Source organism: Centropristis striata, chromosome 11, assembly GCF_030273125.1.
Source record: "Centropristis striata isolate RG_2023a ecotype Rhode Island chromosome 11, C.striata_1.0, whole genome shotgun sequence".
Lineage (NCBI taxonomy): Eukaryota > Metazoa > Chordata > Actinopteri > Perciformes > Serranidae > Centropristis > Centropristis striata.
This window is the reverse complement of record NC_081527.1, coordinates 9933413-9952999: the sequence shown is the minus strand read 5'-3', so window position 1 is coordinate 9952999 and position 19587 is coordinate 9933413. Positions and strand designations below refer to the sequence as shown.

General features: G+C 40.1%; 1 protein-coding gene across 2 annotated transcripts in view; it reads right to left on the bottom strand.

The window, feature by feature from the left end:
- The window catches only part of sugt1 (SGT1 homolog, MIS12 kinetochore complex assembly cochaperone), a 30239-nt gene that overhangs the window by 1587 nt on the left and 9065 nt on the right, over nucleotides 1–19587 (bottom strand). For both annotated transcript variants that reach the window (XM_059345325.1, XM_059345326.1), the window contains exons 10-12: nucleotides 16383–16490; nucleotides 3134–3224; nucleotides 299–471 (exon numbers count right to left, since the gene is read on the bottom strand). In XM_059345325.1, coding sequence (XP_059201308.1) covers nucleotides 299–471; nucleotides 3134–3224; nucleotides 16383–16490 — 372 coding nt within the window. The remainder of the gene's footprint in view (nucleotides 1–298; nucleotides 472–3133; nucleotides 3225–16382; nucleotides 16491–19587) is intronic.

Below are 19587 nucleotides of genomic sequence, written 5' to 3'. Positions count from 1 at the left end.
ACAAAGGCATGGCAAGAAAAATTACCTAAGTCACATTTTATTTTGACTTAGGCATATTAAATCAGCTTAAGTCACACACTTGACATAGGCCATTATCTTAAAGGGGTAAAATCACATAATCTATCAACTGAGGATGTAGGTGATTTTACCATAGGTGGCCGGCGTCATGAGGAGATGATTTAGGCAAAAAAAATCCAATTTTGACAAAAAATGACTTAGGAGATTATTTTAACAGTGTGACGATATGTACTGTGGTTTAAGTGATTACTAGCTAATACTACTGAAGTGAAATACTCACAAAGGACTTGTTCATGGCTCGCTTGACCTCGTCTGAGCCGTCGCTGTAGATCTGCTGGAAGAGCTTGTTGAGCGCTGCGTCTCCCTCCAGCTTGTCAGTGTTTTCCTCCTCGCCGATGTCCACCACTATCTTGTCCCATTTGCAGGCCTGTTGGGACGATGTTGGGTACTCATCTGGTGGAGAGGGAAAAATGGTTTAATATTAAGCCAAAAACACCTTGGCGGTATAACATATTTTACCTAAATCAAAAGTAGGGCTGGGCAATATGTCGATATAAAAAAAATATATCGATATATTTTTAAATGTGATAGGGGATTAGACCATATCGCATATATCAATATAGTTTTTTTTCTTTCTGTATATATAAATGCTGCCCTTACTAGGGTTTGTCATATTTAGTTCTTTTGTAATGTTCGTTATTCTTTCCTCATATAAATATATTTATTTCAGAAAAAGATTGGCCTATTTTATTTCATTGGCAATTTTAATTTAAGATTTTTTATTTATTATTCGAAGCTCCATAAAGTGCACATTTCAATAAATGTGCACTTTATGGAGCTTTGATTTTACAAAAAGCTACTCCTGTTATACAGTATTTATGTTCACTTAAATAAACGGTTTAAAAAAAAACCAACTACTTGTGACCAAGGTTATTATAGTTAACGAAAACTAACGAATACTAGAATTGAACATTTTCATTAACTGAAATAATAAAAATGAGCGTTTTAAAAAAAAACCAAAACTATTTTGTGGTTACAAAACTAACTAAAACTAACTACAATTATGGTGAATATATCCTTAGTTCTGTCTTTGTCAACTTTTTTCACACGTAAACCTTTTTGATTGATATGAAATCTATGTAATCTATTTGGTTTTATGACTTAGTAAACTTATTGGGGCCGAGATGGATAAACCAAAGGAAATTAAGGCAACATTTATTGTGAACCTATTGAATCCCGCATCCAACAAATACCCCATTACAAAAAAACTAAAACTAATAAAAACTGAAACTAAAACTAAGCGTTTTACAAAAAATAAAAACAAATTAAAACTAGCGAGCACACTCTAAAAACTCATTAAAACAAACTGAATTTGACAACAAAAATTGACAACGAAATTTAAACTAAAACTAATGAAAAAACACTATTAAAACCTTGCTTGTGACATGTCATATTTGGCTTTGACTGAACATTTGCTCTCACTTTGCGATAAAAATATCGTAAATCGTTATTCAGCCGAAATATATCTGGATATGACCTTTGGTCCATATCACCCAGCCCTAATCAAAAGTGATACAAACAATGCTGCAATTAAGCACTGAAAAACCCTTAAAAATCTGTGTTTCTCTGACACTGTTCGGCAGATGGCAGAGGGGCTGGAGCTGTGCTGTGCTTCTGCTCAGCTTCTTACTCTGATAACTTAAAATCCAGACATTTAGGAAGTTTTTACCGGGAGCCGAATTGTCCACAGAGTTCTCCTCTTCTCCAAAGCAAACTAACCCACTGATTAAAACCAGTAAAAACACAAAATAAATCAGTTTCACATTCAAAATCATAATTCCTCCAATGCTGTTTGGTCTAGCGGCTGGAGCTGAGCTGCAGCTTGTTAAAAAATATAGATATTAAAAAAATGTCCAAGATCTAAAAAAAATAAAAAAGTATTATGTAAAAATGTGGTTTAAAAACTGGATAAAGTCAACTTATGACAGCTTCTGGCAGACGACCACAGCGCTGACGCCAGATATGACGCCATTGTCAGGCCAAGGACACGGAGGGTGTCCTTGATTAAAGAGAGAGATTTCTCTGGTTTGACCATCACTGGAAACATTTGGGATAATGCAGGAACACAACTCAACAAATATATTACATAGTTCTAGTTGTTTTAATGCAGAAATGTTACATATGATAGTTTAAAGACCAAATCAGAGAGATTTAAACAAGCTGCGAGGCATTTGGCAAGACGGAACACTCAGAGCTCTTTAATCACTGAAACAAACAGCTTAATGCTTTTGTGAAACCAAACAAGTGTTCATAAATGTTTTTCATAGAGATCTCAATTAAATGCAGTTTAATACCTTGACATTTATCGTCTAATCGCGCAGAGATGCATCGACTGACTTCATTTTGCTCCCTCTGCTAACTGAATCATCTGACTGAGACGCTGAAGGATCACATTGTGATTTGATTTCTATATTTCCAGGACCAAATACGCCCACTGTAATCCCAACAAGAGATGGGAGAGCGGGGAAATGTAATCCAGACGCAGATTTACATAAATACAGCAACCAGACGCACAGTAGACATATTCAGGCCAAGTGTGGACATGCGCCAGTGTGATCCCATAAAATCAGATGTCCAATATCATGTTTAAATGTAACGGCGGTCTGAGTGAGCTATAAGCAGGCACTTATAAACAGGGCGTCCTGGAGGCTGAGCTGGCTGCATGGAGAGGATGGTTTTGCTGCCCACTTAACTTCTACTCCCCCCTTCCACACACACACACAAACTTACATAAGTAATTAATCCTGTCAGTAATGCGAATGTGTGGGCTAAAATACTGAGTCATATTCCGCTGTCATACCTTTCCCTCTCCCTGTACACTTTTGCCGTCAGACTAATGAAAGACTCTAGCAGGGCTCGACTGCCCACTCTCATTTTAGTGCAGAACAGACAAACACGGGAGCTTATATTGATCTTTGCAAAGAGAGAGAGAGAGAGAGAGAGAGAGAGAAATACGAGGAGGGAGGAAAGGGAGAGATGGAGGGAGCGATGAGAGCTGAGACGGGAGGATAGTTGAGGGGAGAAAAGAGTGTAAATGCAGGAGCTGTGCACTGACTAGGATTGAAGTGTTTGATGTTGGACTCCTGTCCTTCTCCCTCCAGCTTCTCCCATCTGATGGCATCTGTCTTCTTCATCTTGAACTCCACCTGACAGAAGAGAAAGAGGGGAGAGGAGGGATGAAGAAGAATCAGAAGCAGAAGAGGGAAGGAACAAGGGAGATAACAGTGTTAACAAAATGATCGTCTTTGGTTGCGCGGGACAAAAATAACGCTTCCATTAGAGTGACATCTTAAAAGTACAGGACATGAGATCATTATTGAGGCCAGAGAGGCTGTCTGTTCGGAGCCGTCTTCAACTCAGCCTGCCTGCGTGTGTGTGTGTGTGTTTGTGTGTGTGAGAGAGACATCAGGGATATGCGGGGGCACAGCTCAATCTCGAACCTCACTGACAGACATACTGCACTAACGAGATGCCTGTCAGCCAGAGGGCCAGTGTGAGAGACGGAGCGAGCGGGCGGGAGGGAAGGAGGGAGGAGGAGGAGGAAGAGGAGGAGGAGGAGGAGGGGGAGATCCTAATTCCACACAGCAGCATCTGATCCAAATCATTACACCAGGAGAACATGGGAGAGGAGGAAAACAATGAGGGGAGAGAGGACATGGACACACGCTTTTAACACTGAGTTGCATCGACAGGGCACATACCAGTGAGACACGCGATCCCCCCCCCAACACCCCCCCTAACACCCCCCCATCCTCTTTCACACAACCCACCACCCATTAGCGGTGTGTGCGTTTGATATGTGTGCATGTGAAAGACAGCGCTGGTTATGTCGGTGCAATTAAGGAACATTTCTGCTCTGCTGGGCGATGTGATGATTCATTTATGAGGGTGCCAGAGGAGAAGAGGGAACCAAGAGGTAGACAAGGTTAGAGATGAGGAGGCTGGAGCGCGAGTGAGGGGAGCAGATTGAAGGGGAGACGACAGCGCGATCGCTGCTTCCCCCGCCACCGAGGTGATGAGCTAGCGCGAGTAGCGGCGCGCTGATAGATGGCTTCGGTGTGTGTCAGCGCTTTCTGCCCCACAAAGGGCCGCGTGCACAGCGAGGCATCTGTGCAGTGTCCGAAATTAACTTCTTGGCTCACCTGCGAGGGGCCGAGGAACTAAAAAAAGACCGATCCCTGCTGAGAATGCAGGTCACTGCCCAAATAATTTATATTCCTTTCAAAAAGAAAAAAAGAATATGTCACTTAACTTTTCTTTTTTTAAGGGGCCGTGTCTGACAATTTCTGTTACTTTTTTCGGAAAAAACTGCAATCTGACATTCACACCTACTTCTCGCTGTGATTAACAAGGTGTGAGGAGGTGAGAAAGTAAGCAGGTTTTGAACTTTGCAACAGAGCTCGACACTGTGAACGCCTTCCAGGAAAGACTGCCTGTAAATGTGTGTTGTTACAGCCACATTTAAATAATTCATCATATCTTGGCCCTCATTTCAACCCACTTTCAGATGTGGCTGAATGTACAACACGATGAGGTCAGACAACTTGTTCTAGGAATAGTTCCTATGAGCATAACTCACCCCTACAGAAAGCATACTGTACATACAGGGAGTAAATGAAAAAAGATTGAATGGGAAATGACTTTCATTTCAAAGTAACACAATCACCACTGCGGTATTTTCGGCGTCCGGGCTTCTGGAGGCTACGCTCGTTCATTGAATTCATTTTATGCATAGACAATGTTAGGTTACCATCTGTTTGAGCACTTCAAAAGCCTGGATTTGCATGAAACTCTCTTGGCTGAATCATTTCCTACAAAAGATGAGCTACCGCTTTACAAATTATCTGGTTCTCTAATAAAAGTTCAAAGGTAAAAGCCTGTGTGCATAAAGTTGTAAGGAGTGAAGTGAAATAAATTAACCAAGGTGCATTTCGGTATGCATCGCTAATGGTGAGCAGAAAGTTAAGTTTGCGCTTCCAACAAATTCACTTCAGGATTTTTGGTTAATTATGCGTTAATCTCTATAATGGGACCAGATTTTTTTTGTATCTAAAGCGTTTAAGTTCCTGATTTTAGTCCAAGTTGAAAGGGTCAATGCTGTTTGAATCCACTTTGGTTAAATGCAGGTAAACAGTGTGTGGAGAGCAAAAAAGGCTGACCGCACTGGTCTAAATTGGCCATAATCATTCTGTGATTAGGAAAAAATCATTCTGTGATTAGGAAAAAAACACTTTGGCTTGTTTTTCAACAGGAAAAGCTTGTTATGCAATAACTTTGCCCCTGCAAAAAACTGTGATTATTAGATGTGTGATTCCATCTTGAAAGATTATGTGTCGATGCAGAACAGAACAGAACAGTTAATAATCAAAAATTTAAACAGCCCTCCACCTGCTGCCACCACAACTGTTGAGCTGCCAATGACTGCACTTTTTAAAGGACTGTATATGTAAGGATGTGTATGGCTGTTGTCTTGTCTGTCATGATGTATGTTATGTAGTTGTCATTTTTATACTGGGATCGCTGAATTCCTGTTTGCACAAAGAATTTACCAGTACTTCGGAACGGTACAAATAAAGAAACCTTGAACCTTGAGCTCTGAATATGTCAGAGGGCTGAGCCATCAGTATGGTGGCAAACCAATCTGAGATTGCAGATTCAGCAGTAATACACTTCAAACACGTATTGCTGGTGGGTACACCCTGGACAGGTCTCCAGTCTATCACAGGGCAGACACATAGAGACAGACAATCACGCTCTCATTCACTCCTACGGGCAATTTAGAGTCACCAATTAAACCTAAGCTGCATGTTTTTGGACTGTGGGAGGAAGCCGGAGTACCCGGTGAGAACCCACGCTGACACGGGGAGAACATGCAAACTGCACACAGAAGAGCCGCAGGCGGGAGTCGAACCGGCGACCCTCTTGCTTTGAGGCAAGAGTTCTAATCACTACGCCACTGTGTAGCCCCCCGACCGCATTCAGACCGTGCCAAAATAATATGCTTTGGAGTGCTTATTGCTTTGTACATGCAATGATTTGCGTATACTGTACTTGGTTTTGGCCCATTATTTTGTTATTTAAAGGTTTTATTGGGAAGCAGCAAAATCAGGAAATGTTGGGTATTTACTCCTACACAGGACTGCTTTAGACCATCTGCAGTGGCTCCTTGTGGCTGTGACAAAAAAATCATACGACATGAACAGTTATTTCTGTTTTCCCTATAAACGGTATTATAACATCTACAGCCCGGCACCTTAACAGCTACATTTTACCAACTTCAAGTCTAGTTTTGAGTTTCTCTAGCTAGACTAGCTTTCAATTCCAAATCTCCTGAGATATTTCTTTGGTGTCAAGCCTCTCATTTGCACTTGGCTCTTCACTGCATTCTGACAAAATCATATTAATAAATGCTCATTATTACTTATGTTGGTAGGCTAATTTAGCTAATTTAGACTCAGTAGGCTGTTACACATCAAAATAAGGTTTGGGGCTCCGTCCCAACATTAATTCTCTTTTTTTGTCCAACAATGGCTCTTTTGTGAGTACAGGCTGCCGGCCCCTGATCAAGATGAAATTTTTTAATACATAGAGATCTGGAGAGATCCACAGCCCTAGCAGAGATAGCCGATGGAGGGAGAATGCCGTCTGAAATAGGCGGCCAAAACGTATCAAAAACAGCCTGCATCCAGTGCGTCAGACTAGCTTTTTAAAAAAATGTATCTGTGTTCATATGCAGATATTTGATTAAAGAGATTAGGTGGTCATAGACTCAACTTCCACCTTGCATCCTAAGCTAATCAGACCGTGAACAGTGATGCATAGAAGAGGAAGTCTTGGCCTGGATGTCCGCTATCCAGATATCCACTGGAACAGCTGAAATATTAGCCATTGCTCTAATGGTTATCAGACCGATAGTCGATGTGTTGCGATATTGATTGCGTGCTAATTCGACAGCTATTGTGCCGTTTGGTTGCAACAAAATGCAACTTAAGATGAATTTATCCCAGTCTAATCTTATTTACATGCTTTTCCCTCACATTGATTAATCAATCCATCAATGGACACAAAGTTTATCCATTACTCAGCTTCTCAATAGAATTGTTCAATTATCCAAGTTACACCAATGTTACCATCTTGAGCTATTAAACACTGTTTGTGTTTGATAAAGTGATTTCAATCGATTTTTGAGACGGCACCTCTTGGCATATTAAATTATTTTCGTTTCTTTGACAGATGCACTTGCAATCTGGGCACAGATGCTCCTTTGAGCTCTGTTAGGGGTCTCGTGGTGCTTTCAAGACTTCAGTATGTATCAAAGTGCTGATTTGCTACCCTGCTCTAATGACTGACAAATACCGCTAATTGGCCTTCAAACTAATGCAGCCTTTGTAGCGGTGCTTGTAATTCTCATTATGCAAGGTTGGATTTCTTTAGATCTTGTGTGTTTTATTACGCATTGAAATTTTAGTTTTTTTCCCTCTGTGGATGAAGTTACAAATCTTGATATTAACTTAGTCAAGTTATCTAGCCAACAGAGTTTAACTTTTCAGTTTTAACAAGGAGCAACACAACAGCCTGTCTGACAGTTTAAAGAGAGTTCAGAGAAGAACCAAAGACTGCAGAACAAATCTGAGCATTCTTAAATTATCATCAAGTGTTGCAGCAGGTGCCATTAATTGCCTTTAATGTTTCTGTGAAGTGCAAAAAGACCCGAGCCTCAGCTCTGTGTGTGTGTGTGTGTGTGTGTGTGTGTGTGTGTGTGTGTGTGTGTGTGTGTGTGAGTGTGTGTGTGAGTGCTTCTATGCGTGCTCCTGGGCCATACAACATTAATCTGCTGCCACATCTGTGTTTCCTGGCTTTTAAGGGACATGGCAGGCCAGGCGCCGTGTGTGTGTCTCTCTGTGTGCGCTTCTGTGTGTGTGACAGGCGAAAAGATGGCTCGTAAAGAGATGTGACAGCAGAGCCACATACAGGGGCCACCACCCACAGGACCCCAGGGGCTGGACTATACAATACTGTGCTACACACACACAGACACACATGTGGACACGCACACATGCTATTTACAGAGGGGCACTGGGGTCCCGTGTCGTTTGTCACATGTGTTTGGAGCCATCGACCCCCCCACCCCCCCTCCTCCCTGCCACGACTCCCCCCCCATTTTCCAGATCCCCGCAGATTTCAAAACAAACTCGCCGAGAAAGACGCATAAATGAAATAAATATAAACATTCTTAGACATTGACAGGCGTGCAAATTAAAGAGCGGAGACGCCACTTTAGCTATTTGCCAAAAAGAGATGAGTTTGGAAGTGAATAAACGAGCGTGGATTTGAAATTGCGATGAGTGTGTTTGCGTGCACGCGTCCGAGTGTGTGTGCGTCAGCCGTCTGTTCTGATCAAACACACTGGTGTGTAATTGGCTCCCCGTTGTCGCGGTGACCCCTGCGGTTGGAATGTCTGTCGTGGTGGAGGACAGGAGGAGGTCGCCCTGACGATAATGTGCTACAGACGACACTCACGCACACACACACACATTGCAAATACTTTGTGTAAATGGCACAAGTGTGTTGAAAGATTACTGTTCAGCCTCTGTATTTCTGTGTGTGTATGTGCCTGCACACTCACGCCCGGCTTAGCCTCCCCCTGCTAAGTTGTCTTTAAAGACAGCGAGGAGATGAAGCGTAAACATTGTGGAGCGAAGAGTGCAGGGCAGCCTATTACAGAGACAGACAGACCGACATTGCTTGGGAATCAACAGCTCCGAGGGCAATGCGTTTTTTTTTTCTCAAACGCTCATTAGGGATGCATGCCAATCTGGTAGAAACTTGATTTGCTGATGCCGTTGTTCATTTGAATGTTTTTTCCCCCCAGTGGCTCCTTGGCTTCAGAAAAATGAAACAGCTCCAAAATATTTAAATGAGACACGCATTGGGAAAGCTGCTCAGTTTGTTGGGGCCCTCTCGCATCGTCGTGCACGTGTGCACACACATTTCACCTGTGGAGTTTTAAAAGACTTAGGGGCTGTTATGCCGTCCTGAACATTTGACTGCTGCAATTACCAATGAGGACTTATGAGCTCGGTTATGTGTGTATGTGTGTGTGTGTGTGTGTAGGGTGCCATGTGTACCGGAGGAGCCCAGTGGACCAGGGAACAGTCAGGGCTTTGTGGGAGAGGAGGAGGGTTAGAACACACTCTCTCGTTATCCTGGAGTTAGGTGTGTGTGTGTGTGTGTGTGTGTGTGTGTGTGTGTGTGTGTGTGTGTGTGTGTGTGTGTGTGTGTGTGTGTACTGGTGTGTGCGCAGGACAGAGAGAGACAGACAGAAGGTGTGTGTTTCTGCGAGGGGGCCATGGAGAGACAGAAAAAAAAACAAAGACAAAGAAGATAAATGAGAAAGAAAGATGAAAAAAAAACAAGACAGTAGAGAGATGAGAGAGAGTGTAAGCCCATCTTCAGCTGTGGTCTCTCTAAGACTGAGCCCTTGTTTAAGCTGCAACCCACGTGCACCTCTGGTATGCAGTGTCTGCTGTTGCCATGGAAAAGTGAGAAAGTGAGTGAGAGTGAGTGTTTTTTGAGAGGGGGCAGTTTCTGTGCAGGTCAGTCTCCACTCGGCACAGTGAAGCTACTGGATATAATGCACACAATATAGATGTCAGGTTATGTAACGTTACTAATCAAATTTTTTGCTACTGTGGCACCGTTACAGTGTACATTTTCAGCACCTGTGCTCATGCGGTGCCCTTTCATTTCCCCTGTGGCCTCGCTGTGAAACAAACTTGAATAAATATCATCATTGCTTTCAGAGGCTCTGTGGCTCGCCTTGCTTGGGGATGTTAATACTATAGCAAATCATTTCAGGCACTTGATGTAAATAAATCCTCTTTGAGCGCCATTGCTTGTTCTTTGACGTTACACAAATACATATCTAATATAAACATGTACGGGATTGTTTCAGTGTCAATTTTTGTAAACATAATTTAGCAAAACAAAGATGTTTTTTGAGACCACGTGTTCTAGGAACTAGAGGTGTGAATCAGCAGAGGCCCCACGATATGATTTTAACCCCGATACTTGAGTCACGATACGATATTATTGCAATTTTAAGCATTTTGCGATATGGTGAGTATTGGGATACAATCTATTGCGATTGAATTGTTTCACTGTATTTTGTGTCCAGAAAATTAAATTCAATCAAGAATTGTTTTGTCAAATAAGAGAAAATTCTCAGTCTGTTCATCTCACTTCAGTCTTTTTATTTCTTCACAATGAGAGTCAAACCCACAGACTGACCAACAAAGTATTCAGTCAAACTGAACTCAACTGATATCAAACATGTATGGACAACAACAACTGCAGCATTTTATCAAACTTTCAAAAACTTTAAGCTTCACTGCTTTGAATTTTTTTGAATGAAACATTAAAAAAAGCCCAACTCTGCAGCGTTATTTCGAAAACTTCCCAACACGATATCCTGACACACATGATGCCTACAGATTCCTTAGATCTTCTAGTTTCATATGATAGCAGCATCTCCAGTATATTCCTGAAAGTGAGCCCGCTACGGCCTCCAAAATGCAAAATATCGATACTTGGCGGCCATGAATCTATATAATATCACCATGCAATGCGATACTATGCTGTATTGATTTCCCCCCACCTCTACTAAGACCCCTCCTTTTTATTGTATCCGCATTGAAAGAACTAGGGACGATTGTAGTTCTTAGAACGCCGTTTTGAGTTAAGTTTTTAGATCCTATATCAGTAGGTACTCTCCTAGTAATCGAGCAACATTAAATGATGCACATGTTGGTCGAACACAGCCAATGCAGCATTTGTGACAGCCAATTTTTTTAAAAAAAGTATAGTTTTAACAACAGAAACCACAAAACACAAACTCCAGCCTGTACAGACAAATGGAGCAACAGTGAAGCACGCTTTACGGAACCCAACTCGTGAGGGAAATACGACGTGATTTTGACTCGTCAAAGTGAAAAAGCTGACCTGATCCCTGTGAGCGGTGCAAATGTGAACAGACAAAGAGCTCCTGGAGGTATGTCGTTCTTGTGGAAGCTCCCCCGTGGGCCATTTCCCTCAGGGTGTCCCCAGAAAACGCCTCATCGCTGAAACAGGTTTTCTGGACATTGTCCGGAGGTCATATTAAAAAAACAGCTTGACATTAATTTGGTGATGATATGTCAATGTTGTTTGGGCCCCCATGTGGCCAAAATATCCAGTTATTGCAGGCTTGAATATGACATACTGTTAAAAACCCACTGTTCATTCAACAACATCAATAACAATGTATTAAAGTTTTCTCTGTCAAAAAACAATCTTTTGTAGCTGTTTAATATCATTAAGGCTGTTCTGTCTTTTGATATGACATTTATATAACACACAAAACATTTATATAATGCATTTGACTGCATTTACCTCAGTATTCAATAGAAACATCAGCTGTATCAATATCCTCTTGACTCTGCTCTACTTGTGTAGGTGGCTTGTGTATATTCATCCGTCTCATTGCATTTCTTTTTCATTTCCATAAAGGTCGTCTGTTTCCTATTGGATTAATTGCACCGCGTCTGAAGATTACCATGTTAGATCTTTATGACTAATAAACCTTTTTTTTCCCCTCATGTGGGATGCAACTTTTGCAGAAGTTAACTTTGTGGAGTCAAGATCACTACACTATCATTTATTTTCTAGACTTGGTGCACTGATAGAAATCCCATGGCCCATCCTGCATCTGGAAGGCAGTCCCAGGATCAGTGCAGGAACTGAATGTGTGATGAGATGCTGCCTCAGTAAAGTTAAATATAAACAGATGCAACGGCAAATTAATTGAAAACTGCAGCTCACATTTGCGTTTGTCAAAATGTCTGATTTACATGAAATTTACTTATTAGGGCTGTTTATTGGCAAGAATCTGGTGATATGATACGAACCCTCACAGGAGATACGATTCATTATGTTGCTACACTGTAAGCAATGCTATGATATGCATAAAATCTGAGTTGAAAAAATTCATTTTTTTGTGCAGTCAGAGCAGTGGAATCTTCATTTGCATTAATCTCAGTCCCAGTTTGAGCAATATGTCTGCTAGGAAGCTGGATGTTAACTATTTATTCATTTGCTATAATGTTTTGAGAATCAATATGGTATCACAAATAATAATATTGCAATAATCAAGTGTATAAATATACAGTAATGGAAAAAATTACTAGACCATCCTTGTTTTCTTCAATTTCTTGTTGATTTTAATGCCTGGTATAACTAAAGGCACATTTGTTTGGACACATATAATGGTAACAACAAAAATAGCTCATAACAGTTTAATTTCAGAGCTGATATCTAGCCATGGGTGGTCTAATATTTTTTTCCATTACTGTATCTTTTTACATGCCTAGTACTTACATAATATTGTATAGACTTTATTAAGTGTGTGCCTAATAAAGTGGTGGTGTGGTCTTCTGCTGCTGTAGACCGTCTGTCTAAGGTTGGACGTGTTGTGTGTCTTGGTTGTAACTAGAGATAGACCTATATATCAGCCGGCCGATACATCGACTGATATTTGCGTTTTTTTTACTTGTATCGGCATCGGCTGATACTTGCGTGCGTTCGCTGATCAGTTAGCCCATTTCACTGAGCCAACACCAGGCAAGGCTCGGTGCAACATCTGACATTCTCTGGTGAGCTGCTGCTGATACCGGAAAAAAGAAAAACACATCAAATATGTGGATCATCTGAGGCGCGACCACCTCCAGGCCTAGAACAACATGCACATTGTTTGCTATCTAACTGTTAATATGTTTTGTTTGTTAATAAATGTTTCTTTTTTTGTTTAAATTGAGACTTGTGTAACATTTGTTATCATTGTGTCATTTTTATCATGTAAATGGAGAGAGAAAAGGCAATATCAGCTTCAAGAATCGGCCCAAAAAAATCAGCAGCACATATTGGGGATCAGTTAAGACTGATGTCAAAATAATCGGCATCGGCATCTGCATTAAAAAACCTGTATCGGTCAACCACTACTTGTAACAAGTGGTTATTTGTGTAACTGTTGACCTTCTATCATCTCAAACCAGTCTGGCCATTCTCCTCTGTCCTCTGGCATCAACAAGGTATATTCACTCAGAGAACTGCCACTCTCTTTTTCGGACCATTCTCTATAAACCCTAGAGGAAATCCCAGTACATCAGCAGTTTGTGAAACAGACCAGCGCGTCTGGCACCAACAGCCACGCCACGATCAAAGTCACTAAAATCACCTTTCTTCCCCATTCTGATGCTCGCTTTGAACTCCAGCAGATTGTCTTCACCATGTCTATATGCCTTAATGCATTGAATTGCTGCCATGTGAATGGCTGAGTAGATGTTTGGTGTACCCTAATAAAGTGGCCAGTGAGTGCAAGTACTAGTTATGAGTTGACCACCTGTGTAAAGTGACAAGAAGTGGTTTATTGTTGTTAACTGTACTTTAAGATACTTTAACTGACAATCTTATGAGTTTTTATTTGGTTACTTTAAGAACCCTGGTTCCAAAAAAGTTGGGTAAAATGTTAATAAATAGAATGCAATTAATTGCTAATCCCTTGTGACATACAGTCACGGAAAAAATATTAGACCACCCTTGTTTTCTTCTTGCTTTCTTGTTTATGTTTAATGCCTGGTACAACTAAAAGTACATTTGTTTAAACAAAAATAATGATAACGGAAATAGCTGTGAGAGTTTGATTTAAAAGCTGATATCTAGACATTTTCCATGGTTTTCTTGAAAATGATTTTGGTTATTATCAAGAAAACCATGGAAAATGTCTAGATATCAGCTCTTAAATTAAACTCTTATGAGCTATTTTTCTCATTATCATTATATTAGTTGTACCAGGCATAAAAAATAACAAGAAATTGAAGAAAACAATGGTCTAATCATTTTATTCTATGACTGTATATTCTATTAAAAACTGTACGAAGACAATACATTTCACGTTCAGACTGACTTGTTTTTGTAAATGTACACTTCAAATTTGATGCATTCTTTTTTTTCTAAATCATCTTTACACAGCGTCGTAGAGCTGTAATAGAATACAACTAAAGATGTCTTCGATTTGCTGCCCATAAAACTGTGGAAAGATCCTCCGGCATCATCACAATAATAGATCTAAGAAAAAACAAAGGGCACCTAAGAACAAAGCAGAGCTTTATGTCGTAGAGTATTGGCAAGACGGGATCGATCCTCCTCCTTAACGATTAAAAACACAATCAGAACAACTCGCACAAACCTGCCTCCTGATCCTCGGGCTAAAACCTGACAGTGGCCTAAACCCTGAATCAGCACACACTCAGCCAACACACTCATTAGCCCACATCCTTTATAATACACACTAATTAGTCTATAGTAAAAAGTGCCCTTCCTACTCATTAGGCCTATAATCACCTTAAACAGTGCTGAGAAACTCTCAGCGAGTATGTTTCGACTAAATGTGTGTGTGCTGTGTGAGTGTAGGAGTGAGGATTTGTGCATATGTTTGAATCTCCTGTTAGCTGCTCAGATGAACTGTGCTCACGTCTCCACAGGAGCCGCACTGTATACAGCCAGAGTGGATTTTCTCATTTCTACTCCAGCTACAGTAAGATTTACCAGCATTAAGGAATTATAGGTACTGACAGCCTACTTTACACTGCTTTAAATTATTGAGGAGATTAAGATGTTAATCAGTCACAATTTCAGTGAGAAGCTTAAACTCACATCGGCATGATTTTCTTCGCCTTTTTAAATTACCTTGAAGTAGTAATTGTCATTACTTATAGAAAAACACAAGAAATAATGAATGAGCAGATATTACGTCAATAAAAGCCTGAATATTGTCCCCTTTTTATTTGAAACTGTGTATCTTGGCAACATATTACTAGATAGCTTTAGCTATGCAGACAAGAAATTGCTTCATATTCTTTTAGCAGCAAGCAAAAAGGCCATTACCAGGAGATGGCTCAAACCTGAGCAACCACAAAATGAGGACTGGATCAACATCATACAAGACATCTACACAATGGAAAAAGTGACTTTTCATCGAAAGTTACAAATGGACTCATTTTACAAAACCTGGTCAAAATGGACAGAATATGTTAAGCCTACAAGTTCTGATTTTATTTAAAACTGTCATTTAACTAACAACGACTGCTGCAAAGAATGATGATAGGAGAAAATGATGATGCTGTGTGATATTGGTACCCCCCACCCCAACTGTTCTTGTTCTTTGTTCTGTATAAAATGTTTAAAAAATTCCTCAATAAAAAGTGAATTAAAAAAAAAAAAAAAAAGCCTGAATATGCTGAGATAATATTGTGTCATATGAAGCTCTTCGGCCAAACGAGATGTGGAGCATGGTCAGAGGAGAGCCGGCTTCCTCCAGCGTGTGACGTTACTGCATCATAATTTCTTTATAGGGACATAAAAAATGTTCCCCGACATGTTTAATAGTCTGCTTCTTTACTGTTGAGAGTGACTACTGGGACGACAAGGCTACATGCTGTGTTTTTTACTGATTCAGAGTAAAATTCAATAACTTTTCGTTGACTTTCACAAACTTAGTGCGAGTGCTTCTGTGACCTAAAAATCTTGTTTCTTCCTTGTTTGTTTATGTTTTTCCCAGTTCAGCAAAGTTTTAAAGCGGTAAACAGTTTTATATTCCGCTACAGCTGGGCTGGCTGTGGAGAAAAACATCTGAAAACCACAATCTCACACTTCTGTATGTGTGAAACAGGTTTTGCGGTATAATCTGTTAAATGACCCATTTGTTAAGCACCTTGTTATTTTATGTCTCCCCACAGAGGAAGTACCATATTTCCCCATCATTCCCCTCGCCTTGAATACACCTCTGAAAGCTCCAATGTTCCAGAAATAAAAAGACCATGACCAATTGTATCATCTCAGGTTATTGAGTGCTGGTCAGTAATGGTCACTGTGACCCCAGAAAGGACGAGCAGTTTTCTGTCCCGTGTGCTCCGACATCACAGAGACATTATCATCCGACATCACGAAGCTCTGATGTGCCTTTGAGTGCAACTGGACCATTAAACACAATTGGTGTTGTTGAAAGCGTGCAGGTGTGACAGGTGTTTTTATGCTTCATGAGCATGTCATCCGTCACAGCTAAATGTCTGTTAAACCTGTCAAAAACACGTCAAATCGCCCAAAATGTATGCCAGAATGTAAAATATGCAAAGCTGCAGAGGCTGAAAAGACTCCCTGTTGATTTAGAAGTTTCAACTAACTGGACTGAGTTAAGTCAAAGTGACTGATACCTTGGTGGTGAGGATCTTGAAGGTGCTCTGTTGAGGGTCGATGGCGTGCAGGAGGTGGAAGTTGAGGTCGTGGTTGTCCCCTGATGCCAGCCGTATTGTGATAGAGAGCTGAAGAGACCACAGACACCAGATATTAGACAGGACCCCTCACTGGCTGCAGGTAAGTTAGACAGTACGCAACTAGAAAAACATCCAAGTATTTAACCCATTTAAGCCGGGAAAGCATTACAGCATTTCTACTATTAAAACCGGGGGCGCTGTTGCGTTTTTCTACCATTAAAGTCGGGAAATCAAATTTGTCGTAGTATTTGTAGTTTTTTCCACCTATTTTCAGTCTCTTGGCCAATGAAACGCACCAGAATACATGTGGGATCGCAATGCAATATGGGACTTTTCCAGAACTGAAATCATGGCGGAAGACGACTTTAGCAGAGGGAGCTCAGATATAACAGCTATAAGCTCTCAAATACTTTTTGAATTTCGTTTCTATCTGCTACAGAGGCTGAAAAATCTATTATTTAGTAGGCGTTGACACTTCTGTTGAATTTCCAGAAACACTTCAGGTTTTAGGGGGTTATTTTAAAATCGCCCAGAGGTTTTCCAGGCATTTTTTCCAGGCGTTTTAGGCCTAAATGGGTTAAAAGAGTCTTCAAACTAGTGTCATCACTATGAAGAAAATCCTCCTTTCAGACTGCTTGATTTTTTATTCTTGTTAAACTGGATAATAATTCCCTGGTTCTTTAAAACTGTAAAATCAATATTTTCATTTTACTTAAAGGTAACGTAGAATTTTGAGAACATCCTTGTTATTAATTACAGCGGTGTTGACATTATGTTCATGTTTCATCATGGTGATTCATGATTAGGACCGTCACAAATCTCCAAATCCATGATTTGATTAGACTTATGATTTTAGGCTCATGATTTGATTCAATTTGGATTTAAACAGTTGGCTGTGCTAATCTACATTGATGGATTAAGCTGCTATATTTTTTTATATTTTTTGCTGGCAAAATTTTGGTTTTGCTGATCTTATTTTTGATTTTGATAATTGAAGTTGATCAATGTAGGATAGAGCCTGACAGATATATTGGTTGACAGATATTATCGGCCGATATCGGCCTATCAAAGGTCTATCAGTATCAGTGTATATGTTCCTCTATACGTGCTGTCATTACAACATTTTTATCACAGTATATAATGCAGAAAATGTTGTGTGCCATGATTTAGAAATGGTTTTAGCAATTTATGTTTTGCAATTGACTGAAACTGAACAGTTATGTTTATTTAGCTATTTATTTAATTCCTACTTATTATTTATTTTCTCAGTTATCATTTATAGAATTGGCTGACAATATAATTTGTCTGTATAATGTATAATAATGTATAACTACTTTAATTATCATTTAATAAGTTTTATGTTTGAGAAAGCATCTCTCTGGGTAAAAATTGGTGCACAATCCACATAAAGAATGATTTTCATTCCAGCTCAAAAAATTACTATATCGGCCACCATATCGGTTATTGGTTAATTTTCACCCTCTAAAATATGTATTGCCATCAGTCTCGAAAACCCCATATCAGTCGGGCTCTACTTTAGAATTGAAACAGTGACAAACTATCCACATACTAACTGGCTTACCTATTGCAAATTGCATTATCAGTTAAAATTATGAAGCAACCAATACCAGAGCTAGTTATATTGTTATACGTTTGTCATAATACATAACCTAGTATCGTGTTTCACGTTAGCTGGTGAAGTGACTTGGAAAGCTTGGCAACTAATATATCAACTCAGGTTAGGCTTAGGGTTAATGTGATAATGTTAGGGAGGTAGCAAGTTAAGCAAAAAAAAAAAGAAAAAAAGAAAGGAAAAAGCAAGTGAAGCTTTTTTTCTCCCATAGGAAGAAAGAAAGCTTGGGTTCTGTTTGATCCAAACAAGGTCCCTCCATTTATCGAATGCCCTGTCGATGTTATAAACTTCCAAGAACGTTATGGAAGCTCTTAGTCTTTAAGTGATGTTATTATCTCAGGGTTCTTACACTTTAGCAGTGGTCAAATTCAAGCGTTTTTCAAGGACTTTCAGGGTCCATTTTCAAGCTTTTCCAGTATCTTACACCTGTTGTAAATTGCATGTTTTAGATGAGTACTTGCATACTAAAAGGGGGAGATTTCACTGAACCATACCAACAGCGATGGTATTACACTTTTAGGAGGAACGGTCTTCATTTCAGATAGGCTACTCATTATTTTTTTACATTGAACATGTGATTATCTATAGTCTATAGATGGATATAGTCAGATTGCAAGAAAAATACAGTAAGAATTTCAAGCATTTACAAGCACTTTATCCAAAATCCAAGCACTTTTTAAACCTTGAAAATACAACATTTAAATTCAAACATTTTCAAGGATTTCAAGCACCCGTACGAACCCTGCTATCTGTTCACACATTGGCTATACAAAGCGGTTTTAAACATGTAAATCGCCTCACATAGTACCTTTAACTGCAGTCTTTAGAAAACACAAAACAAACAGAAAGATAAGGACTGAGGGGGGTGCAGGTGTCAGCTTCTCCATGAGAATTATCATGTGATGTGGCTGCTTTGTGGGCCAGGAGGATCCTCGCCCTGTCCCCTTCAGCCACAGAGTGACCAGTGATGAGAGGGGGGGGTCAGACAGCTCCTAACAGCCTGTCACTCAGGGGGACTGGGTGGGAGGCTTGTTGGTTTAGACGGACATGGACTCGGCTGTGGCTCAATCTTCACACTCCTTCACACACTTGTCACTTGGCAAATGTTGCCCTCGTATAGAAAAGCAGTAAAAAAAAAAAACTGCCCACTTAAGGAGTAACTCGACTGTTATCATCTCATCATCAGTTTTCTTTTTTTGGCGGGGGAACAGTACATCACTTCAACTTGTAATTCAACACCTACCACTTCACTGAAAGTGGACTTTCTGATTTGGGACCAATTCTATGTAGGAACTAGTTCATTGGAGATAAAAGCTTAGAAAGTTAGCCAAAGTAGCTTTTGGGCAATTCCACAAAACTATCAAAGCTTTAATATTCATTTCCAGTTGAATTCCTGCGCCGTCTGAATATATATATGAACTTATCCGTACTTCCCACCACAGAGGCAGCTTAACAAGTGACTGTGGGATTCGGAGCGAGCGAACTATTCCTTTTGAAATGGGGTAAACTCAG